Source organism: Miniopterus schreibersii, assembly GCF_964146895.1.
Source record: "Miniopterus schreibersii genome assembly, chromosome: 1".
NCBI classification, from domain to species: Eukaryota; Metazoa; Chordata; class Mammalia; order Chiroptera; family Miniopteridae; genus Miniopterus; species Miniopterus schreibersii.
The window spans coordinates 128084723-128111584 of record NC_138101.1 but is presented as its reverse complement, the minus strand read 5'-3'; the positions used below and the strand labels follow the sequence as shown (position 1 = coordinate 128111584).

Sequence of the window (26862 nt, the reverse complement as noted above, 5' to 3'; positions counted from 1 at the left end):
ACACAAAAAAACAACCCACAGCTTGAGGTCCCCTCTGTTGGGTGTGTTTGAACAAGACCAAGATGCACACCAAGGTCTGCTTTTCCAGGGCCCAGGTCCAGAAGCAAATCAGGCAAAGACTCAAAGCACTCTGAAGTCTGCTTCTGCCTGCATGCTGATGAATCTGATTCTCTTAATTAGCCTCAGGCTGTAGAAATGCCATGAGGTAGAGGGAGAGGTTTTCCTGGAGGGAGTTGCTTCTCCCTCAGGCAAAAACTGCTTGGCAGGTAAATGTCTGCCTGAGAAAGATGCCCTCTGCAGTATGGGGGAATGACTGGGTACAGAAATCCAGAGGGGTGCCCTCTAAGCTCTGTCTTCGGAGCCCACAACCGTAGATTCTCCTCACACAGCTCCAGTCCACTCTGCCCTCTGTCTGCTGGAGCCCAAGGTGAGTGGCTGCACACGAAACTGTGAATTGGCTCTTTAAGAGGGTGCCTGCATTTCCTGCAGAAATCCTGCTGCTTTTTACAGCCAGATGTTATTTGGTCACCTTTCTTAGTTCTGGTGCTCTAGGCTGGGAAGCCTAGCCTCGGGTTTAGGCCCCAGAGTCCTCAGTGGGAACCCCCCACAACTGAGCTATCCCTCCAGACCTTCAGCTGCTGCCTGTGGGAGCCCAGCCAGCCCTCTTGTGCCTCCACACTCCCTCCCAGTCTCAATGCCGTCTCCCCTTTTCCTCCTTGGTTATGAGGGTGCTCTCCAGCTCGTCTTCAGTTGCAGTTGATTATTCAGGGTGGTTTTTCTAATATTTTAGTTGTAATTCTAGTTTGTTCCTGGGAGAGTGTCAGTGTAGCTTCCACTTAGTCTGCCACCATCTTTAATCTCTCCTCCTTTGATTCTAAATGATATCCTTGCTGGGTAGAGTAATTTTGGTTGTAGATCCTTGCTTTTCATCACTTTAATTTGTTAAAGTGATCACTCCCTTCTGGCCTGAAATGTTTCTGTTAAGAAATCAACTGACAGTCTTATGGGAACTCCATTTTAGATAATAAACTGCTTTTCTCTTGCTGCTTTTAAAATTCTATCTTTAACCTTAGTCATTTTAATTATGATGTGTCTTGGTGTGGGCCCCTTTGGATTCATTTTGTTTTTGACTCTCTGCTCTTTCTTGACTTGTCTATTTTCTTCACCAGGTTAGGAAAATTTTTAGTCATTATTCCTTCAAATAGGTTTTCATTCCCTTGTTTTCTCTCTCCTCTTTCTGGTGGTACCAAATGTTGTTATTCTTGAAGTTGTGCCAGATGTCCCTTAAACTGACCTTTTTTGTTTTCCAGATCTCTGGTTCAGTTCTCTGCTTCATCTAATCTGGTGTTGATTCCATCTAATATATTCTCCATTTCAGTTATTGTATTCTTTACTGGTTCTTTTTTATGATTTCTATATCTTTGTGTAAGGTCTCACTGATTTCATCTACTCTTCCCCTCCATTCATTGAGTATCCTTATAACCTGTGTTTTGAACTCTGTGTCTGGTAGATTGCCTGCCTCCATTTTGTTTAGTTCTTTTCCTAGAGTTTTGTCCTATTCTTTCATTTGGGACAAGTGTTTTTCCCCTCATTTTGACGGACTCCCTGTGTTTATTTCTAGGTACTAGATAGATCTGCTATGTCTCCCAGTCTTGGCAGAGTGGCCTTCTGTAGTAGGTGTCCTGTAGGAGATGTCATAGTTGGGCCCAGTGGTGCAGACTCCCTGGTCACCTGCGCTGGGTGCTCCAGGGGTATCTCTTATATGGGTTGTATGTACCCTCCTGTTGCATTTGAGCCTTGACTGCTGTTGGCATACCGGTGGGTGGGATTGACCTGCAGGCTGACTGGATGTGAAGATTGGCCATGATTATAGTGGATGAGCTATAGTGTGGGGGGTTTACCCCGTGGTCTAGGATTCACTGTGGCAGGACTCTGGTGCCTGCCAAGTCCACCCTTTGGGTGTGTCATTTGTGGAGCTAATTCAGTGGTGTTCTGGTATGATCTGAAGCTGGCCACTGGGTATACTAGTTCTGGGGCCTCTTAAGAGGGGCTCCGGTGCACATCTGGGTAAGCCAATGCCTGTGCCTGGCAGAGACCACCTCATAGGAGTTACAGTGATCTGTGGTTGTTTGCAGCCTGTACTGGACTTGGAGGTGCCTGGGAGAGGCTATGCTGCAAATCAAGGCCAACTGCCACTCGTGCCAGGGGCTGCTTAGCAAGAGGTACAGGGCATGCTGAGGCCAGCCACTGCTTGTCTGGAGTTTGTGGACTTTGAGAGATTTTAGTAAAGTCCAAGGTGTGTGCCAAGGCCAACAGCTCGTGAGGAACAACCACTAAAGGAGGTTTGTGCTGTTGTGTGGGTTGGGTAGGGCAAGTTTTCAGGGAATCACCAGGGTGAGTCCAGTTTGATGGAGATTCGGATTTGGTGCCCACCTGCACCTGCAGGCTGGATGGGGGGGTGGGCTCAGCAAAGGAACCGTGGCACCTGCCAGCAGTTGGGTCCCAGAGAAAGCTGCCCCTCTAGCCCTTGCCCTGAATCCAGATAATTCAGTTCCTCCCCCTATGTCCCTAGTGCTTTTTGCTACTCTGTGGTGGAGCCCATAGTGAGTTTGTGAGTGAATAAGTCTGTTTCACACCCTTTAAGGCTTTAGCAGCTAGGTCTATAGCAGCAGTCCCCCACCACCCTTCCCCTGAGTCCCACCCCCCTCACTCAGAAACAATCCCTGCTGGTTTTCACAGCCAGATGTTTTGGTGACTATTCTTCCCATCACTGTGCTGAGGGCTGGGATCCCTTGTTCTTCAGGGAGGACCTCCACAGCCAAGATATCCATCCCAGTTCTTAACTGCCACATGTGGGTGTGGGATCAGCCCATTACGCATCTCTGCCCCTATTACCAGTCTCAGCATGGCTTCTTTTTATTCTTAGTTATAGGAGTTCTGTTCAGCTAGTCTTCAGGTGATTCTCAAGGGTGGTTCTGTCATTTAGTTGTAATTTTTATGTGGTTTTGGGAGGAGGCAAGCACAGTGTTTACCTACTCTGTCATCTTGACCAAAAGTCCTCTAGTATATTTTTGAACCTAGAAAAAGGAGTCTGTAAAAAGAAATTTTTATAATTATTAATTTATTTTAGCTTAAGTGGTAATATTTTTAAAAATGGATTACTGCATGAATGGACATTTTGGTGAAAATGATGGAAAATATTACATTGGAGTATGTATAAGAATTGAATATACTTAATAAAATAAAATGTATTTCAACATTGTCTTAGTATGGATTCTCTATTGACTGTTCACTGATAATGACATTTAAAAAACACAATTTTTTACTAGGTGCTCATTTATGACAGATTTGGCCAGGATATCATCTCTCCTCTACTATCTGTGAAGGAGCTGAGAGACATGGGAATCACTCTGCATCTGTGAGTTTTAACCTATTTCTAATAATGGCTTTTGTTTTAAAATACTTATTAAAGCTTTCTTTGGCTACCTTAAAATCAAATTATTAAGGGACGTTTATAGAGAAAATAATGTTAAGTTACAGTGCTTGTATCTTTTTTCCTTTTATTCAACCCTTTACTGCTGAAGTTAAATAATCCTCAGTCTAAAGCTTTCTAATTTCAGAATTTAAATTTTCTCTCTTGTATCTTTTCCTACAGATTGGTTTACCCTCTTATGTGAAGGAAAAGAACTAGTTATCTTAAGCTCTCTGCGAACTCTGAAAATGTTTTATTCCATTAATTTATATATACTTTTTAAAAGATGAATACTGAAATTAATTTACCATTAACATGAAAAATTTAAGTAACTGTGAAGTAATGACTGTTAATTACCATAGGAGCTATCTATTCTGTCTTCTTAACTACTGACTTTGTTTGGTTATATTGCTTCTAATATGTTTGAGAAATTGCATGTGCCTCTTTCACTCTCTTCTTTATAAAAGGATGACTAAAATATTGTAGATAGAAGGACATATATAGATTGTACATAGAATGTTACTTATAGAAGGATGACTATAGAATATTATAGACATAGAATGTTAGTTATATTCCTTGATAGAAGCATGGTAAAATCTTACAGTGAAGAATAAAGACATTTTGTGATTTGATATTGGGTGTTTGAATGAATAGATACTTCCTGGATTGTAAAAAATAAAATTATCGAGTGATAAAAATCTTTTAGTGCTTAGATGATCTCTTATGCATTCTGTTATGAAGCAATAAATAAAAAAAATAAATTGTCTTAAAGTTTTAAGGAAGCATTTATATACCTTTCATTTAAAAAATATATTTGATTTTATATATGGTTAAATTTTTTATTGCGCCTAACGACTTTCAGCTTTCTGTTTTTCCTCTCTTGGAGAACTTCACTTTCCTTCCACTCACTTCCCCAAAATTTATTTTGAATATGCTTTAGTTCTCTTTCAAGGAGAACTTCGTTAGAAGAGGTATTAAAAGTAAGGCAATTGGGGTAGAAGAAATGAAGACTAAGAAAGAGATTAGAATCTTACTACATAAATAATAACAGAGATATAAGGAGCAAGTTGAGTTAAATGAATAATTACAGCAAGAGCTTTTAGAGTACTGGTTCCTGTTCTTCAACTAGTGAACTCCTACTTTGAGAAATATTGATTTAAACTATCTTTTTAAATAAATGACTAAGAAAAAGTGAGTTTTATGTTCTTTATGTCTTCTAGGCTTTTACACTCAGATCGAGATCCTATTCCAGATGTTCCTGCAGTGTATTTTGTAATGCCAACTGAAGAAAATATTGACAGAATGTGCCAGGTAATGTGAGTTATTATTTTCCTGACTCTTGAATGTGAAAACAGATTTTTTTCCAAAAGGAAAAAAAAGGTTTAGATGTCCAGTGTGAAAAATCAGAAATTCCCTTACTCAATTTCCCACTTTGATTTTTGAGACTATGTTTGAATTTTAAATACCAGTGTGACAGATTAAAGTTATTTTTTGGCTGAAAAAGCATTATATTGATTAAGACTGAATCTAGCTTAAAAACACACACAAACAAAAAACAGAAAACTAACTATATAGCTTTAAAAATAGGGTTTATTACATTCCCTCCAGCGTGTATAAGGGTTCCAATTTCTCCATATCCTTGCTGGTACTTTTTAACCGCCTTTTTTTTTTATATATATATCTTTATTGATTTCAGAGAGAGGAAGAGAGAGGGAGAGAGAGAGATAGAAACATCAGTGATGAGCGAGTCATCATTGATCGGCTGCCTCCTGCACACCCCCAACTGGGGATTGAGCCCGCAACCCAGGCATGTGCCCTGACCAGGAATCAAACCATGATCTCCTGGATCCTAGATCGATACTCAACTGCTAAGCCATGCCAGGCCGGGCTATTATCTGACATTTTGATTGTAGCTATCCTTATGTGTATCTCATTTTGGTTTTGATTTGCATTTCCTTGATGACTAATGATATTTAGCATTGTTTAATGTGCTTATTAGCCATTTGTATATCTTTGGAGAAATATCTATTCAGATCCTTTGTCTAATTTTTAATTGAGTTGTCTTATTTTACTTTTTAAAAATTATATGTTTTTTTCGATTTCAGAGAGAGGAGGGAGAGGAGGAGAGAGAAACATCAATGAGAGAGAAACATCGATCAGCTGCCTCCTGCATAACCCCCTATTGGGGATCAAGTGCCCAACCCTGGGCATGTTCCCTGACCGTATCAAATCTGTGACCTCCTGGTACATGGGACCACTCAGCCAACTGAGTTGTCTTTTTATTGTTGCTTTGTTAGAGTACTTTGCATGTTTTGGATACTAGATCCTTATCAAGTATATTATTTGCAAATACTTTCTCCCATTTTTGTGGGGGTTTTCACTTCTTGATGGTATCCTTTGAAGCACAAAATTTTTTAATTTTTATTTTAATCTTAATTTTAAATTTAGTTTTTCTTTAGTTGCTTATACTTTGGATGTTATATTTTAGAAACATTGCCAGCCTTGGCTGGGTAGCTCAGTTGGTTGGAGCATTGTCCCATACACCAAAAAGGTTGTGGGTTTGATTCCTGGTCAGCACACATACCTAGGTTGCAGGTTCGATCCCCAGTCAGGGTGCATATAGGAGGCAACCGATCGATGTTTCTCTCTCATTGATGTCTTTCTCTCTCTCTCTCTCTCTCTCCCTCCCTCTCTCTCTCTCAAGTCGATAAACATATTCTCAGGTGAGGATTAAAAAAAAAGAAAGAAACCATTGTCAAATCTCTGTGTTTCCTTCAAATATTTTTATATATGATATGAGGTAAGGTGTCCAACTTCATTCTTTTTCATGTGACCTTCCAGTTTTCCCAGCATCATTTGTTGAAGAGATTATTCTTTCCCCAATGAATGGTCTTGGCAGCGTTATTGAAAATTAACAGTGGGTACATTGGTTTATTTCTGGACTCTCAGTTCAATTGCAGACCTTTGTCTGCTCTTATGCCAGTACCAACCACACTATCTTGATTACTGTTTGTAACAAGTTTTGAAAGTGGGAAATTGACTTCTTCAACTTTGAATTTTGTTTTCAACATTATTTTGGCTTTTTAGGATCCCTTGAATTTCCATATTAATTTTAGGATTAGCTTATCAATTTCTATAAAGAAACCGCCTGGGGTTCTGTTAGGAATTGCCTTGAATCTGTAGATCAATTTTTAGAGTATTACCATCTTAACAATATTAAGTTTTTGGATTCATGAACATGCAGTATCTTTCCATTCATTTTGATCTTCCTTTCAGTAATGTTATATAGTGTGCAGAATGTAAGTTTTGCACTTCTTTTGCTTAAATTTATTCTTTATATTTTTAATGCTATTCTGAATGGAATTATTTTTTTAATTTCATTTTTAGGATTGCTCATTGCAAGTGTATAGATACCCAGTTCACTTTTATATATTAAGCTTGTATCCTGCAACCTTGCTCAACTTCTGTGTCCTTTTGAAATGTCTCCATCATTCTTTGACAACTTCCTTACTTTTTTGGCACAATAAGATGTTCCAGTCTCGTCTTGTACTCTCTCTGTCACAGCCCAAGATTCAACCATTTGTCTAAGGAGCCCTGGTTGCTTTTTATAGAGAATAGTATTTGGAATTTAGCGTCTGGGTATTGCTAGTAGGGTGTCCCAGTTCTTAGGCCCTCTCAATGCACAGAGCTAAGAAATATATGTATGTTCATATACACACACTTTTATATACATTTAATTCTATAAATCTTCCTACTTATCTCTCTAGATAGATAGATAACCTCCAAAACTGTTTCAGTTTAGAAATACAGGATTTATGCTAGCTTTTTCTTTTTCTCTTTACAAGTTTATAACTTCTTTCTTTGACAAGAAACATGGCTCTCAATATCCTCAACATATTAACATATTTTCTCAGTCCTCTCAATTCTCAGTCCTTTAATGAATTTCCCAACCTTTGTGGAACCACCGCCCTGCTCAGCCACCTTTTTTACATAGGCTCCAATGCCTCAGTTTTTCACATTTCAGCACCTCTGAAACAGATGCATCTTAAAATTGATGGTGTGTGATAGAATTTTATTGGCAGCATTAATTTCCTAGTGTTACATGAAATAATGGTGCCTGTTACAATTGATATCTTAGATTTGAAAAAATAATGTTATTTAGAGGTCTATTTGCCTGAAGTTTAAGAAGATAAGTAAATTTTCCCTGGCCAGTGTTGCTCAGTGGTTGGGGCATGGGCCTGAGCACTCAAGGGTCTCAGGCTTGATTTCTGGTCAAGGGCACGTGGCTGGGTTGCAGGTTCGATCCCGGCCCTGGTCAGGGTGCGTGTGGGAGGCAACCAATTAGTGTTTCTTTCTCACATTGATCTTTCTCCCTCCCTTCCACTCCCTCTAAAAATCAGTGGAAAAAATATCTTCGGGTGAGGATCAAGATAAAAAAAAAGAAGAAGATAAGTAAATTTGATTTAAGAATTTGTTGTAACTTTAAATTACACTACTTCTGGATGATTGAGAAGGAATACCTCTGGAATTGGTCATTGGAATTATGTCTGCATGGTGACAGAAGTATTTGTTGTATTATCACAGGATCAGAGCAGTAGAAAATAGTGTCTTCTGCCAGATATAATAAGCATTTCATTATATAAGATAGCTATTTCTGGGTATTTCTAAGAAAATTGCAGACATGCTATTTCAAAGCAGTTTTGTGAAATAGTGTAATTAGTAGGATTTCATTGATAATATAACTAAAATATAACTTTAATCATTATATATTAGTTATGTCTGGTAACTAAGTAACCAATACTTCTTCATAATTTTGTTCTCTTGGGATACTTTTTTTTTATTGTCATTTTTATATAATCTGTCTTTTAAATGTGTATATTATCCTTCAAAACCTTGCTCATATAGTATCTAAAAGATTTTTATTTGTGATCATCCTTTGTACTATCCTGTAAGAATGAAGTATTCACTGTATTTATAGGATCTTCGGAATCAACTCTATGAATCGTATTATTTAAATTTTATTTCTGCTATTTCAAGAAGTAAACTGGAAGATATTGCAAATGCAGCGTTAGCAGCTAATGCAGTACCACAAGTAGCCAAGGTAAGAGATTTTGGTTGGCTAATGATATTTCATTAATATAAAATATGGTAATATTCTGAAACCTGTTAATCTATATAGATGTCTAATTTACAAAGGACCAGAACCACGTAAGAGATATTCAGACTCAATACTTTTAGAAAGAGTTCTGATAATGTAAATTATCTTCAACTTGGCCTGGGCAAAATAAACCAAAGGAACCTATTTAATGCATTTTAAAGACAAAAATAAGAAGCTGGATCAGTTTTTGTTTTAGGCTGGGATTAGTATAATCTTTTTAGCTCAACTTAGAAATAGTTTGACAGTTACGTTGTCATAAATTATACTCAAAATATATTGATATTTTTTTATCTATCATCACTATATTCACCATAATATCTCTAGATCTTTTCTTAGGAGAGAGGATCTAAAAAAGCTATGTTGCATATTATAAGAAAGATGAAATTCACAGTAGGCCAGCAATTCTACATCATATTACCGGTTCAGCTTAGATATAAATAAACCTGTAAAATATTTTCTTGGTTAGAGCTCTGTTCTTCTTGAATTTAGACAAGGCATAAATGAAATTCTGGGGAATGGTTTAGAGCAAGTAAAAGACTAAACAACCCTGCATTTACTTCCCATTTTTTCTCACTGAAAGGTAATCTTCATTCATAGATTTAAACTTTTTTTTTTTTTTTTAATATATCTTTATTGATTTCAGAGAGAGGAAAGGAGAGGGGGAGAGAGAGACAGAAACATCAATGATGAGAGAGTCATTGATCGAGCCCACAACCTGGGCATGTGCCCTGACCGGGAATCGAACCCCGATTGCCTGGATCCTAGTTCGACGCTCAACCGCTGAGCCACGCCCAGCGGGGCTTCATTCATAGATTTAGATAATTCACTACTATTTCTGATTAGTTTTTGAGGCTTATGTCCTAATATTTTTGCTTTTCCAAAATATTAATTTTATATAAAATAATAGAAATGGTTTTCAATTTGTTTAACTGAATTTAACATGTTTCATGTAGTTTTCTTTTTTAATTTTATTTTCCAATTACAATTTTAGTTTTCTTAATTTGTGCCCTAATTTGCACTTCTAAGGAACTAGTATAATTTCCCCCCACTTATAAACGTTCATGGTAGAAAAACAATTGCTATGACTTTCTTAGGAAAGTGTGGTTTAAACTGACTATAAAAATTTTAATTGTGCTTTTTCCTCAAAATTTATATCCATTCCCATCCCAACCATAATTTTTTTTAAAAAATTGTCTTCATAAGTTTTGTTTTCTGAAAATGTTATTCTCCTCCTTGAAAATTTATTGCTCAGAGGCTTATTTTTTTTGTTGCTTTTTTTGTTTTGTTTTATTGAGTTGTGAGAGAAACACATCATTTGTTTTTCCATTTATTTATGCATTCATTGATTGATTATTGTATGTGCCCTGACTGGGGATCAAACCTGCAACCTTGGCATACTGGGACAACACTTTAACCAGCTGAGCTACCTGGCCAGGGCTCAAAGGCTTATTTTTATTGCTTTTTTTTTTTTTTTTTTTTATATTAACTCCATTCTTGCCCGGGTAGGCAGTCTGCATAGTGTGATTTTTAGCTGTTGAATATAATTATAATTTTTTCCCCATTTTTGCCATTGGTAGATTAAATCAAACTAAATGTGCTTTAAATACTGTAAAATTGATTGTAAACCTTTTTTTTGTTTCTAGGTTTTTGACCAGTATCTCAATTTTATTACTTTGGAAGATGATATGTTTGTTTTATGTAATCAAAATAAGGAGCTTGTTTCATATCGTGGTATGTAAAAATAGGAATATTGAATTCATTGTTAACTAAATGAATGGTGTACTGTAAAAAAAAATTGAACATGTTTAGTGCACTCCAAAACCAGTTTTGTTTAGAGCAGTAGAGCTGATAAGATTTTTTAAAGCATGCAGAGAACACAAGTGTCAGACTGTATTCTGTCACATATAAACAATTATTTAATAAACCTGTTTTGTAAGATCAGCAAAGTATCAGTTTTTTTACCTTTTAGGTGCTGCATGGTAACTTGCATGAATGGTTCATTCATGGCAAGTAAGACAGTATTTTAGCAGTAAGATTCAGTTAATCTTCTAGTACTTTAACCTTTGGACAAGAACAGGTTACTTTGCTTCTCAGTTCCTTATCTTTAAAATGGGGATAATACTATTACCTACCTCAGAGTTTTTGTGGGCATTAAATGGACTAGTGTAAAATGCCTAGAAAAGTTTCTGCACATGGTAAGCACTCAGAAGTTAGCTAATACTGTTATTTGTCAAGATCAGACAATCACAAGGAGTCAGCAGCCTCTGTAGTACTGTTGTGGAATGAAGCGCCTTTCTCAAATACAGGTTGTTAGACTCCATAGTAGTGGAATTGAGTATTGGTTTTAAAGCAAATGCTGTCTGACCACCTCTGAAATTTGTATTCCTATTTTGGTACCTGACCATTATATTGTGTATGTTTCTTTGTTGATGTTTCTTTGGTAAGAACACAACATGAGATCTACTCTCTTAGCATTTTATTTTATTTTTTAATAGTATTCAGGTTTTTGGGGGGTTTTTTGGTGTTTTTTAAAAATATATCTTTATTGATTTCAGAGAGAGGAAAGGAGAGGGAGAAAGAGAGAGAGAAACATCAATGATGAGAGAGTCATTGATCTGCTGCCTAGCCTGCAACCCGGGCATGTGTCCTGACCAGGAATTGAACCCCGATCACCTGGATCCTAGGTCGACGCTCAACCGCTGAGCCACGCCCGGCCGGGCTCTCTTAGCATTTTAAAGTGTACAGTAGAGTACTGTTGACTATAGGTACAATATTGTATAGCAGATTTCTATAACTTACTCATCTTGCTTAACTGAAATTTTATGCCCATTGATTAGTTATATCAAATATTTAAGAAAACTGCAGACTGCAGAAAATGCGATTAGCCAGTTCAATGAAATAATCATTAATTTTCTACTTAAGGGTTGAGATTGTGATGATGACTAGGATTTCAGTGGTTCTTAAGTGGAGAATATGTCCCCACTTAAGGGAACACTTGGAAATGTATAAGTGCCAATTGTCACAACTGGGTGGGCTGCTGCTAACATTTAGTGAGCAGGGACGAGGAATGCTAGATGTTCTGCAGTGTGTAAACCATGCTCACACAGAAAGTTGTTCTGCCCAAAATGTCAGTAGTGCCCTATTATGAAATGCTGGACCAAATGATAAGCTACCTAAAAGAAGAGAATATGAATCTTTTGGTTTCATTGAGCGCCTTGATATACTTTCTTGTTGAAATTAAACAACATTCCTATGGTTGATCTTAGCCAAAAGCCCAAGAAGCGATAACACTCCTAAAAGGGTGTATTTGCTGAATTGCCCATGTAAGAGATTTTTGACGGTAGTTATTTACAGAAGTCTATTTACAATTAACTGAGTTAAAAATTAATTACTTAAATTACGTGTTTAAAACCTAGTTTCCCTTAAGTCTTTAAGCTAAACTTACAAATTTTGACACATTATTTATAAATCTGGTTGCATAAAAACAAGCACCTTTACTTTTTCTTTGATCAATTCACTCATACTGAACAAAGTTCTAATCAGTCCCATTTAACAGCTTATTTAGAAAGCTTAGTTTGTTAAATTTCCTTAAACAGTTTAAATTGCATTTATAAATTCACTATATTAAATTTTGTTTTTTAAGTACTTCAGATACCAGATCTGGCAAATTTATAAATCTGACAAGCACAATCTACCCAAATATTTAAATAATTTAAAAAATAATTAAATTCATGGTCTGAGTTCATTAAACCTTCAAGTACTTGTAAATTTAATTTTCTTATACCACTTCTCAATTTTAAAAAATCACAAGTCTGAAATTAATTATTAAATTTAAAATATAAATTTAAGCATAATCACATCTTTAACTGCTCATATTCTCAATAGTATAGTTATAATACAATAATTCTAGATTGCTTTATAAGCACTTTATAATGTAAGCTCATTTATACTTTAGAATAACTTTGTGAAGTAGGTATTATTGTTTCCATTTTCCAAATGAGGACACTGAGTCTCAGATGTTAAATAAGTTAATAAGAAAATGGCAGAACCAGATTACTAAACCCAGGCACATCCTCTCACACAGTACAAGTGTTTAACCAGATTACTAAACCCAGGCACATCCTCTCACACAGTACAAGTGTTTTAACTGATCTTAAACAGATTATTCCAAACATAAATCAAATACAGTGGTACCTCAGTTTTCGAACATCTCCATTGACGAACATTTCATTTGACCAACGCAGTAAACCCGGAAGTAAATGCTTCGGTTTTCGAACCCACCTCGCAAGTCGAACAGGCCACACAGCTTCTGCTGAGGGCAAGACCCTGAGGCCCAGCTGTCGGCTGTCCCCTCAGTTTTCGAACGTTTCAGAACTCGAATGGTCTTCCAGAACAGACTACATTAAAAAACCGGGGTACCACTGTATACTAATACTATGGATTTGATTATCTACTTTCCATGGATTGAGAATTTATCCAATAAAGAAGGCAGGTTTATATCTCAGTGAGACTCAGGCTACTATCTCAGACACACCAGATTGTTATCACAGGTGAGCTGATGTTATTGATGGACAGGATTTTGACTATTCAGGTCAGTTCTCAGAGTGTGGGACTAGGGTGTAGTACCAAAGGGCCAAAAGCTTCCACATAGATTTTATCTATACCGGTGATTAACAAAATGAGCTGAGTATTTTCCTAGATTGGGGTCCCCTAAATTTACATAATCCACAGTGTACCCTTATGCCATTTCTGTCATCGATTTGGATAGATGGCAGTCTGCACCAAGTAGCAGCACATTTTTTCATACAGATTCTGTATTGCCTGACTGCATTCTTATTTTTGTGTTCTCTGCATGGACAAAGTATTTCTTTACATAATTTTGATATATCCAGTTGGATTCTGCTTCCCTCTCATGCTAGTCACAAGTCATACTGAATTTAATATTTTTTTCACATTCAAGATGTTCAGAAATTAAAAATAGTATGTAGTAAATATCTTAGTGTAATCTTTTAACAAATAGTTACTGAGCATCTCCTTGTCAGACACTGGGTCTAGGCATTGTGAGAGATCAGAAGATGAATAAGGCAGAGTCTCTGACTGTCAAGGACGGTCTTCACAGCAGTGTTTCTGAAAGTGTAGCCCCAAGAATCACCTAAGGTGCCTGTCAAAATTGCATATTTCTTATAGTTATTTCAAATCTATTGAATTGAATCTCTAGGAGGCAGGGCTAAGAATCTCTAATTTTTAATAAATTCCATAGAAATTTTTTTCTCTTTCATATTCCTAGAGTGATTCTTATACCCACTAAAGTTTGGGAACCACTTATATACCATCTAGTAGATCAGAAAAGAATTTCATATAACTCATTATAATAAGGAAATGATGTTGATCTTTTCATAATTGATTTGCATTATCCTTTTCTGGCAGTAGTTGAAGATCAATAGTTTCTTTAGGCCATCTAATGTTTGTGAATAAAACTATGGAATACAATACTCATTTTTCTATTACTCTGGCAAAAACTTTGTATGTTTTATGTGGTGGCTTTTTTTCTTATTACTGCTCTGATATTGATACTAATTATTACTGATATTGAGGAGGTATTTTTTAAGGTAGTACAATTTTATTTTTTAATATATCTTTATTGATTTCAGAGAGAGGAAGGGGGAGAGAGAGAGAGAAAGAGATAGAAACATCAATGATGACAGAGTCGTCATTAACCGGCTGCCTCCTACATTCCCCTGACTGGGGATCGAGCCCTCAACCCGGGCATGTGCCCTGACTGGAAATCGATCTGCGATCTCCTGGATCCTAGGTCGATGCTCAACCACTGAGCCACACCTAGCCAGGCAAAGGTACTATAATTTTTAATGGATACTTGTAAAGTTTAAAGCATAAAAAATTTTACTTATTTGAGTATTATATGTTATTAAACTGAGTATTGATTAGGAGTTTAGTAATAATTTTAAGAGTTTAGTAAAAATAAGGCATAAATTTTGGTCACTTTTTTTCTCCTTTACCTATGTTATTTTAGCTATTAACAGGCCAGATATCACAGACACGGAAATGGAAACTGTTATGGATACTATTGTTGACAGCCTCTTCTGCTTTTTTGTTACACTAGGTAAGTTTTCAAGTCTTTCTGGTTATTTCTTCCCAGTAAATTATTTGACAACTCATTTTAATCTGTTATACTATAATATCCTGCCTTTGTTTTTTATACACTCCACATACGCACTTATTTAGACTTTATGTAGAAAATAACCTGAAAGAATCCATATATAATTCTTAGTGGGTATTATTTTAGTATGTTGGAATCAAGAGGGTTAACATTATACATGCCTAAAATTTGAATTTTATTACATGCATGAATAACTTGCCATCAGAACAAAACAGTTTAAAATTTTGCTAATAGTCTACATTTTTACTTCTGCAGTTGACAGAGCATGCTTTGGATAGAATTTAAAATGCAACAGTTTTAGCATATAAAGAATACAGTATTCTATGCTGTATAGGTTTATAGCCTAGGAGCAATAGGCTATACCACATATGTAGCCTAGATGAGAACTAGGCTATAGCATCTAGTGTTACCCAGAGTAAAGGGGTCCATTTATCTGCATGCATCAAAGTCCAGTAAGACACGAACAGGAGCATGAAGCAAAGAAAGTAGGGGTTTCTTTTTAAAAAGTGGCCCATGCACAGAGTCACAGGTGAGCTAATGCTCCAAGACCTGGCTCCCCAATGGCTTCCCCAGGATGGGTTATATGGGGGGGAAATCATCAATCATGGTGACTAAGGGAACTAGAGTCCTAGTCAGGGTTGTAGTCTCTCCTGATTGGTTGGCACTGGGCAGGCGGGGGGGGGGAGGGGGGCTAGTTGATCAGTGCAGCTGATCCTGAGGTCATCAGCCATGCCTTGGCTTGGTCTGGTTTTGCTGCTTTTCTGGGCCTGGAGCTGGAACACATGTGAGGCCTGGGTGTTATCTCTAGTTTGACCAAAACTTTAAAAAACAATTTGCCATATGACAAGAAGAAATGAATACATCTTATACCAATATACTCAATAAAGCTTTATGGTAAAACAGAGTGAAATAGGTGATAAAAAATTAAACAAGGAAAATACCAGCAGGAATCAGCGTGAATCCAGGGGTGAGTTTAATATGCCAACCACTGGAAACCTGTACACTTGCCAGGTTTTTGACCTAAATTTGGCACTAAGCTACATCTTAAATCATCTAAAATGGGAAACATAATTAGGTAGGTGATTCATAGCATCTATAAAATTAAATAATACAAATGCTCTTCAGGAGAAACATTACTCTTGGTACTGAAACTAGAGAGAAATTCCTAACCACATGTCCTAGAGAATGATAAAAACTGGATGTATGTCTACAGTGGATGAATTGCTTCAGCTCTGTTTCATAAAAGAAGGTTCACAGGTCCTTTCAACAGCAGGCCACAGGTTCTGTGATGGATATTTAGGTAAAGGACTTTGTCTGATCTGCTGCTATTATAAGAAACATACTTTTGTACATAGTGTAGAAACCTAGTCTTACCTTTTACATATTTTCTAGCATATACAAAGTCTTTTATGGTGATTTTTCCTTCAGATTGTGATCATTAATTACCATTACCAAAGATAGGTGTCCACTCTTTCCCAAACAGAGAAATGACCTTATTGAGACCCTAAGTTAGACAGCAATCCCCATGTAACACATTTTCTCAGAGGTATTCACAAGTATTAGATTAACAGTAATTCTTTAGTAAGTTACAATTGATAAATTGTAAGTTGAACAAATAAATTTACTCACTGCTGGACTTGTCAGAACCTTTAAAATATTTATTACCAATAGACTACTCTCTAAGATGAATATGTATTATTTTGTGTTTTCCAAATATGTTTTCTAAAAGAAATCTTTCTCTTTGCAAAGAATCTCATGAGTTATTTCAAAAAAATACTCTTGAGATCTTCCAAATTCTTTTATTCTCTACTGTGCATTTGGATTAATTCCAACTTTGACTCAAAACAAATCCTATAAAGAGCAAGTTACATATATTCTGACACTGGTATGTGTGTAGCACCTTGAGTTGCTCTTTTCGCACTGACTACTGCTAAAATAACAGTGAGATGTATTAGCTTGATGGGATTTTAAAGAAATAGTTTCTGAAATCGTATTTGTTTTTTATTCTCTGAACTCAAATGTATGTCATAAATTTCTTTAAAGATCATGTTCTATCTGATCTTTGCCTTCTAAGTCATGGAAAGGACTTTGGCCAAGAGTAATAAAAAAATGAAATAAGAAAATTAAAAAAAAAAGAATACAATGTTCTGGATTTGTTTTCTGAACTTTTTAGTGCATTGTGTTTTTTTGTTTTAGGATTTTTGCCTTTGAAAAAATGAAGAATAATAAAGAAATTAAGAGGTCTAATAAGTTGATCTGATAATGAATTAAAGCCAGTTTTTAAGAGCATTTTAAATTATGTGAAGAGGTGTTTTCTATTATCTTTTTTTAAGTTATCTTTATTGTTGAAAGTATTACAGATGTCTCTCTTTTTTCCCCCATTTAATACCTCCACCCCACCACCCCACCCTGCCCAGGCCTTCACCACACTATTGTCTGTGTCCTTGGGTTATATATGCATATAAATTCTTTGGTTAATCTGTTCCCGCCCCACCCTTCTTCCATTTGAGATTTGCATGAGGCAGAGTTTTTAAACTTGACACCAAAACACAATTCATTAAAAAAAAAAGAAATGAAAATTTAAACTACATAAAAACTTTTGCTCTGTAAAACACCCTATTAAGAGGATGAAAATACAGGCTACAGACTGAGAAAAAAGATTCACAACACACACACACACACACACACACAAAGAAAGTTTTAAAAAAGTCCAACACACACACACAAAGACAGTTTTAAAAAAGTCCAACTAGAAAATGGACAAAAAATACGAAGAGTCATTTCACAGCCCAAGTACCCATCAATAGATGAGTGGATAAAAAAGCTGTGGTACATTTACACTGTGGAATACTACGCAGCTGTAAAAAAAAAAAGAAAAAAAAAAGGGATCTCTTACCCTTTGAGACAGCATGGATGGACCTGGAGAGTATTGTGCTAAGCAAAATAAGCCAGTCAGAGAAAGACAAGTACCACATGATCTCACTTACATGTGGAATTTAATAAATAAAATAAACTAATGAACAAAATAGATCCAGAGATGGGAAAGCGTGGAACAGACTGATGAATTTCTATTATCTTTTAAATTAGTATTTCAAAAAGGGACTATAAGCCTTTATGGTTAATTTGTAAAATAAACAAAAAATAACAATAACAAACTGCTAAATTAGTTAAATTCTCTTCATTCTTTTCCTTTTAAGTGAAATTAAAGTGAATCCTGCGAGGAAAGAGTTAACTTACTCTTTGAAACTGCCTGTAGGGAGTCAAAATGCTGATTTAGTGAATCCATTGAAAAAATCTGGTCATATTGATTGGCCAACACTATATAAAAATAGTCTTTCTGACTCCCTAATGTCTTCTCTATAAATGGGAAGGTCCATTTTGCTTTTACTCTTTAGGTTATAAATCCTTTTATGTTTGTAGCCCAAGATTGTATATATCTATTGTATGTTATTTTTTGATGCAGGTAAATTTTGTAAGTATCCATTTTAATTATTAAGAGTGGAAATCATTGCTAATATCTATTGTTAAAATAGGTGCTGTTCCTATAATCAGATGTTCAAGAGGAACGGCAGCAGAAATGGTAGCAGTGGTGAGTTTATGCAAATACCCATTGGGGATAAATAATACTGCATCACCTGTTTTCTATAAATACCTCAGATGGTTTTGTTAATTTTAAGTATATGATTGCTATGAGTTATATATTAATTACCAAAGGCAAATATTTTTATAACATTGGGATTCCACCAAAAGTAAAAAGTAATCATGGTGTACTTCTATGTAATGGAGTAAAATGATTTACTTTTATGTTTACTTCTATTCTAGCCCTATTTTTTTTTTTTTTTGCTTAAATATATATTCCTCATTCAGCCTTATTTTTCAAAATAGTATTTTATACCTATTTGATTCCCCCAAACTATTTAATATTTAACTTTATTTAGCAAATATTTATTAACAATCATAACCATTTTTAAAATGCTGAGGTGCATTTTGCTACTCCACTATATTGGAGTAAAATATTCAATATAAATTGAACACTCAAAAATTTGCTTTAAAGATGAAAAAGTAAATAAAGAATTAGAGAAATTAAAGAATTACTGAAAAGGAAAGAGGGTAAATGATATGGAAAGATGGAGGAAGATACACTGATGTTTTTGAGTTTTATTAGCCCAAATGAATCATTGACTGGTGGAGGGCTACTTTCTTTCACATATTTCATTTCTATTCTGGAGCCTCTTGTAGTCACTACTATGTAGTCACCTTCCTTGGTACAACAGAATTACACTTGGGCTGAGAAGGTGGATCATTACTGCAAAGTGTTTCCTGTCTTAAAGTATAAATAGTCAAGGAAATGTGATTGTTAATGAAATTAGGCCTGAGTCACAGAAGTGGCATTGATCTTTTCAGGTCCAGGTTAATGATGATATTGAATAGTGAAGAAGCTAAAATACTGTAAGATTTTAGAATTGCTATTTTGTTAAGAAATTCCAAGTTTTATGACACTAAGAATACATTATATATTACTCTATAAAAGTTCTGTGAAACTGTTCTTTAAGAGTTAATGTAGCCCGGCCAGGTGTGGTTCAGCGGTTGAGCGTCGACCTAGGATCCAGGCTGTCGGGGTTCGATTCCCGGTCAGGGCACATGCCTGGGTTGCGGGCTCGATCAATGACTCTCTCATCATTGATGTTTCTATCTCTCTCTCTCTCCCTCTCCTTTCCTCTCTCTGAAATCAATAAAGATATATTTTAAAAAAAAAAAAAAACTTAATGTAAAATTTGCTTTTTTTTTTTTTTCCTTTCAGAAACTAGATAAGAAACTTCGGGAAAATCTAAGAGATGCAAGAAACAGTCTTTTTACAGGTGATACACTTGGAGCTGGCCAATTCAGGTATTATGTTAGTTAATATACTTATAGGACTTGAAAATGAAACATTTGTAGTTTTGAGGGTTTTCTTATCTGAGAGAATACTCTTATATTTGAAATTTGTTTTTTTAAAATAAGGTAACCAGGATCAGGGTTTTGACTCAAATTGTTTTTGAAATACAAATGAAATATTTAATTTACTTTCTTTTGTTAGAAATTTTTGTTTTGCATTTTTATCATCTATTGGAGAAATTTTTCTGTTTGTATGGCTTTCTTGAAGGCTAGAAGCCATTTCCTTTAAATTCTTAGTTAGCTTGAATTCTCAATTAGTTATATTGAAATACTAATAGTTTAAACTTATAAATCATTTTTGTCTTTGTTAGCATGTCTAACATGAGTAGATGTCAGAGTTACTGGCTGCTCAATTATTATGGGATATAAATACTTTAAAAAGCTATATATTATAGTAAATTAGCATTTGATTATTAAAAATAATGGACAGTATTGGGGTGAAGAAATAAAGAAATTCACACAAATGGCTGAGAATTATTTCAAGGGAAGAGACAGTATTTTGGAAAATTAATTTTTATCCCATTTTAGGTGAATCAATAAATAAAGCCTGTGAAAAATAAATTAATATTCAGAGAATAACTACTCTCTAGAAATAATAATTTCATAGTAACCCTCCATAGACTTCAAGTCAATTTTGATGGCTTCTACAGTGTTATGCACTGTTTGTATACTTTGGAGTTAACACTAAACATTGTGTTTCAATTGTTTGTTCAACTGGCTCAACTCCCATATTATTGTAAATTCTATTTATGTTCTGTGATTTCATTGCTGATCTTACTATTTTTCACAATGTTTCTCATTAAGTGAAGCGGAAACATCAAATTCTCACTTGATTATTGCAGGAGAAGCAATCATTGTGTTGTCATACCCTACTTAATAGTTCCCTTTTTATAGTGCTAATATAAAGACACTGTTTTACTTGGACAATTTTTTAAAATTTTCATTATTATGATATAGTTGTCATATTTAATTTGCTGGATGCATTTCTAAGTTATGTTAGTTAGTGGTTAGCAGCCTTAATGGACTGTTGTTAAATACATTTGAATCCAGTTAGTTGTGGGCTAATGATTCTTAATGAGAATTTGGTAACATCTGGAGAAATGTTTGGTTGTCACAACTGGGTTAATGCTGCTAGAATCTACTGGGCTGCATTATAGGATGCTGCTAAACCCTACAGTGTATAGGACAACTCCCCCTAACGAGGAATTAGCCAGCCTTAAATGTCAGTAGTCCTGAGTTAAGAAACCCTGCCATAGGCTATCCTCCCTTGCCTTCCTTCCACCTAGCTCTGGAGTAATAAATGATTGTAGGTGGTAAGGGTGCCACTCCTAATTTTTATTGCTAGTCTTATAATCAGTGCAGTAGGGAGAGTTCACTGTTTTGTACCCAGTAGGGTGGAGTGAGTTACTAAAATGGTCAGAGGTCTCTCGCAGAACAAAATATATATAGTTAATATAATCAGATAGCAATGACTTTTGAAAATTAACATGTACTTTTGATACAGTAGTGTCTCTAAAGTAGGGGTGAGGAATGTCCAGCCCGTGGGCCATATAAGGCCTGCAAAATCATGTGGTCTGGCCCTGCCAAGGCAACCACAGGCAGGACTTGAAATTCAATAAATCTAGGAGCTTTTCTCATAGCTAATTTTTAAGTTGTTTATTTGGTATGGCCCACAGTTGATGTTATAACTATCCAAATGGCCCTTGGCAGAAAAAAGATTCCCCACCCCTACTCTAAAGCAGAGCTCTGCAACTTTTGAAGACACATGGTAACCAAATGCTTTCTTCTTCAGTTTGCTTTATGTATAGTCTATTTTACATCTAAATTGTAATAATGGAGTAAAACAATATGAAGTGTCTGGAAAGTGAATAATTATATAATTAGTTCCCGTTGTGGCATGGTGTTTTAGTTTCATACAATTATTATGAGATAGAGTTTTGTGAGACTCTTCTCTAGAGTCTGCTTTTTTGAATTTGTGTTTACAGGAAAAAAATTGTAATTTGCAGTCGATGAAACTATCAAACATTTGTGTAAATTTATAAGATTCTACCATCTTGATTCTCTCTGAAGCTAACAGTGGCTTTTCCTTTTTTAAAAAAGTGAAATATAAATCTGTTTAGAAGTGACTTATTCTTACTTTGATAACTCTAATAACTATTCTGTAAAAGCATTGTATAGATTTTTTTCCTTTAAAAAGTTACTTAAGACATAATCCAGCATTATACACAGACTCTAAGTAGTACAAAACATTACTTTACTTGACTGACTGAACTAGAAAAATATTTAAAAAGAAAAGTATTATGGAATGTCATACTTTTGTTCATATCAAAATGACATATACTGGGAAATATTAGAAAAATTTAAATGTATACACTGGTATTAAGATTTATATAACTGTTTTTAATATATTTACAGCTTTCAAAGGCCTTTATTAGTCCTTGTTGACAGAAACATAGATTTGGCAACTCCTTTACACCATACTTGGACATATCAAGCGTTGGTGCATGATGTACTGGTAAGAGGCTAAATATACCATTTTTTACTAAAATGTGACAGTTAGTGATTCCCTTCATTTAAAATTAACATCACAGCTACAGAAATGTACATGAGAATGATGGGCTAAGAAATATGGACAAAAAGAGTGATGGGCTTTGGTATCACTGGATGTGGATGCTGGAGAATAGTGAAGTTCCAAACTTATTATCTTTAAATTATAAGGTAAATCAAAGGTATTTTGGTCATAATGGGAAAAAGGGAATGGAGGAAAATGAATTACCTTTTTTTTTTTTTTTTTTTTTTTTTTTAATAATGAGTAAGTAAATATGTTCTCCTTAGGAAGAAAAGCTATAATTTCTCCCATTTTTCTGGGAATCAGTTAAGCCTCATTTTATGGTAAAAATAAACAGTATTTTCATATTACATCATGTTTTCTGAAGTATTTTCACATGTAATTTCATGCTTAAAAGAAAAATCTGTATTTTTCATTTATTTATCTAAATATTGTGTGTGGCAGGTGATAACACAGAGATAAATAAAACACAGTTGCAATCTTCAAAGGCAATGAGAAGAAAATGTAATTTCTTGCAAGACACTATGTAATAGGGCAGAACAGTTTCCATTTAAAAGAAAATTGAGACACAGAAGTTAAAGAATTTGAACCCATATCATTGCCTCTGTTAAGACTATATTTCTAATTTACTAACTCTTATCAGGCCTCTGAGGATTATAGTATATAGTTGTATCATTATTGCAAAGATTGCCTGAAATGTCATATATAAAGGAAATGAAGGACGTGCACTAAATGGTTTGGATTTAATAGTTTATTTCTTTAAAACCCAGATTTAGTTGTAAAGTATTTCTTTAAATAAATCCAAATTCAGGATTACTAATGGAAATTGACAGTTTTCTGCACAATTCTCTATCTTAGAGTCCTACGCCATTCTCAACTCTAAGATGAGTATCAGTGAAATAGCAGTTAACTCTGATTCAGTAAAGAGTTCAAGAACAATCAAAGGGACCACCGATTTAAACCCTAATAGACCATGGAAGCTAGTTTTAGGAGGTCAAGTAAAAGGCTGAAGAGGACATCAGTTCAACCACTACTGCAGTGCTTGCTCTCTGACAGAACATTCTAGACCCTGTTTTAGCAATAAATAAAACAAAGGAAAATATTCCTTTCTTCCTGGAGCTAGCATGCTAGCAGGAGAGACAGGTGATAAGTAAAATAAACAATACAGATAACATTTCAGAAGATAAGAAATACTGTGGAGGAAAATTAAGTAATGGTGAACAGGATTGCAATTATAAAATAGGGAAGACCTGCTGAAAAAGGGACACAGTTGAGGAAAGGTCTAAAGGAGGTAAGGTAGTGAGTTATGTATCTGTATGGGAGAACAGCATTTCTGGTAGAAGGATGTCCAGTCTCAGTGCAATTCTGGAGCCCAAGCAAAATAAGTCAGGAAGTGAAGTTAAGTGGGACACAGGAAGCAATATAGCATAGGACAGCGATTTTCAACCTTTTTCATCTCATGGCACACATAAACTACTAAAATTCTCCACACACCAAAAAATGTATTTTTTGCTGATCTGAGCAAAAAATACATATATATAATTTTGATTCATTCACACCAGACAGCTATTATTGTATTAGCTGTTGTCTAATTTTTATTTGACAGTCTAAGGGAAAAGAGGTCAGTGTGCCTGACTAAATAGTCAAGTATCACATGCTTTAAAAATTCTTGCAGGAAAAAGAAAAAATCCATCGTATAAGACTATAAATAAATAAAATAAAGTTGAACAACGTAACTAAAAAAAAAAAATTTGCAGCACACCCGTTTAGAATCACTGGCATAGGATATTGTAGGACATTGTAAGGATATTAACTTTTAATTTTGAGGGAAATGGAGAGTCACACACAGTTTTGAGTAAAGGACTGACATCTGATACACATTTTATGGGTATCACCCTAGCTGCTGTGTTGAAAACAAATTCCTTGGGGACATAGGGAGAGTCGAGACCAATTAGGAGGCTATTGCAGTTATCTTAGCAAGAGATGATGGTGACTTAAACCACAATGGAAATAGTGAGGTTTGTGATAATCAATTGAATGTAGAATATAAGATTTGCTAATTGGGTGTGGATCCTAAAAACAGAAAGTCAAAGATGACTTCAATGTTTTGACCTTTGCAAATGAACAGGGGTTATTTATTGAAATGGAAAAGAAATAGAGCAGTTTTGGGGGGGAAGATCAGATGTTGAGTTCTGGACATGTTAAATGTGAGCTACCTGTTAAGGTATTCAAGTGTAGATATCAGCTGGGTAACTAGATACATCAGCCTTGAGTTCAGGAGAAACATCTGGTCTATAGAAATAAATTTAGGAGTAGTCCATATATAGATGGCATTTAAAGCCAAGAGATAAGATGAGATCACCAAGGGCGTGAGTATAGATAGAAGAGAGAAGAGGTTCAAAGACTGAATTCTGAGGTATTTCAGCATTAGAAGTTGGGTGATGAATAGAAACTAGCAGACGAAGCAATCAGTGAGGTATGAGAACTAGATCTGTGTCATTTTGGAATCCAGTGAATTAAATGTTTCAAAGAGGAGGCAGGCATCAACTTGAACAAATGTGGAGGACTAAGTCACCATTGCATGTGGCAGTGTCAAACTTACTAGTGACTTTGGTAAGAGGAGCTTCCATAGTGTAGGGGGCAAGGTACTGAAGTGGGTTTAGGAAAGATTGGCAGGAGAGGTATAAGAGGGTGAATATAGACAAAGCTTAAAAGAGTTTTACTGTGTAGGAGAGTTGAGAAAAGGGTTATTTTTTGGAAGGGGATTGAAGTCAAAAAAAGATTTTTAAGTGAGAGAAATTACAGCATTGTTGTATATCAGTGGGAATGATCAAAAGAGAAAAGTTCATACAGGATATAAGACTATCCTGCAGGTCTATAGGAGACATTAGTGACCAGAATGACTATAGACCAGGATTTCTCAGCCTTGGCATTATTAACATTTTGGACAGGGTAATTCTTTGTTGTGGGGGGCTGTCCTGTGCATTGTAGGATGTTTAGCAGCATCCCTGGTGTGTACCCTCTAGATGATAGTAACATTCCCTTAGTTGTGACAACCAAAATGTCTTTACACATTGTCAAATATTCCCTGGGGGGGGGGGGGGGGGGGGGGGGCAAAATTACCTCTGATTGCTCTTATAGGCCAATGATGGGAATTTCAAAGCTGGTTGTGTTTTAGGGAACAAGACAAGTAAAGAGTCTGGGAGTAGCAAGGAAGACACCTGTGCCAATCTCAGGTCCACTGATATGAAATGTGTGGTGAGTAAAAAAACACACAAATGGTGTCTAAGAAGGCTACAGAGAATAGCCACTTAGAGTTCAGTTAGTGCAAAAAAGTACCGTGGAAGTTTAGAGTTGATGTTCGGAATAGGAGATTTTGCTGATGACTGAGTATGAGTTTCAGATGGTATGACAGAAGTGTTTTGGGAGTCAGGTAAAAATGAGATATGGGATCTGAAGGGAGGCAGTACAAAAAGAGTACAGGGATTGGTAGGCATGATGAGATTCTTTTCATAATCTCAAATTAGATTTGGTTGGTTGAGCCCTATTGGGTAGGACAGAGGGGCAAGATCTTAGAACATGCAGTTCAGGGCTCACCTCTTCTGTCCTGCTAGTGGTGTGTAGAGGCTATAAAGAGCTTTGAGATACTGAGATCCTTTCTAAACTTGCAGGAAATTAATGTACATGATGCTTTGACTACAGGAGATAAGACTTTTGTACAAGTAATTGCAATAAAAGGAATATACTCTGAGCCCCCATTGGGAAATGTAACTTAGAGCAGAGATTCCCCAAATCCAGACAAGGCTGATGCTGGTCCCTGAGGTTTTCACTGTTCCAGAATGAAATGAGAATAATAAGGATAAGGACTGTGTGTGAATTGAGTTTTTATGCCCGACCTTTATATTAATTTTTTTAGTGCTTTAGCTTTTATTATTATATCCTTGTGAAATACACTAATTTTTATTTTCTACTCTTTGAAGTTAAAACATCCTTTTACATATACAGTATGGTGGCCTGGCCAGTGTGGCACAGTGGTTGAGTGCCAGCCTATGAACCAGGAGGTCTCTGTTGGATTCCCAGGTGGGCCATGTGCCTGGGTTGCTGGATTGATCCCCAGTAGGGGTTGAGGAGACAGCCTGTCAGTGATTCACCATTGATGTTTCTATCTCCCTCTCCTCCCTTCCTTTCTCTGAAATCAATAAAAACATATATTTTTTTTAAAAAATACAGGATGGTAAAAGTAGAGGGTAGGGTTTTGGGTTTTGTTGTTGTTATTCTAAGTTTCTTCACTTCGCTTCACAGAATAAAAAGTTGTCAACCTTGTGTCTCCAAAGAATTCAGTGCAACAAGTATTTATTAAGTGCCTGCTCTGTACCAGACACTGTGGGAGTCACTGAGATAAAAGGTGAACAAAACAGATGTGATCCATGCTTGCATGTTGGATAGAATAGTGGATTCCTATGTACATTTGGGTTATTGTTATTTTAATTTTTGTTGTTATAAACAATAGAGCAATGCACATCTCTAACTTTTTAGGGGTAGATTCTTAG

At 35.6% G+C, this 26862-nt stretch overlaps 1 protein-coding gene across 3 annotated transcripts in view; it reads left to right on the top strand.

Moving 5' to 3' along the window:
• Positions 1-26862, top strand: part of SCFD1 (sec1 family domain containing 1) — a 105791-nt gene that overhangs the window by 10320 nt on the left and 68609 nt on the right. For 2 of the 3 annotated variants that reach the window (XM_081151946.1, XM_081151948.1), the window contains 8 exons: positions 3330-3418; positions 4693-4783; positions 8451-8573; positions 10274-10361; positions 14662-14751; positions 18342-18397; positions 19610-19695; positions 22159-22258. In XM_081151946.1, the coding sequence (XP_081008072.1) occupies positions 3330-3418; positions 4693-4783; positions 8451-8573; positions 10274-10361; positions 14662-14751; positions 18342-18397; positions 19610-19695; positions 22159-22258 (723 nt within the window). The remainder of the gene's footprint in view (positions 1-3329; positions 3419-4692; positions 4784-8450; positions 8574-10273; positions 10362-14661; positions 14752-18341; positions 18398-19609; positions 19696-22158; positions 22259-26862) is intronic. The other variant, XM_081151947.1, reaches the window with a different exon arrangement.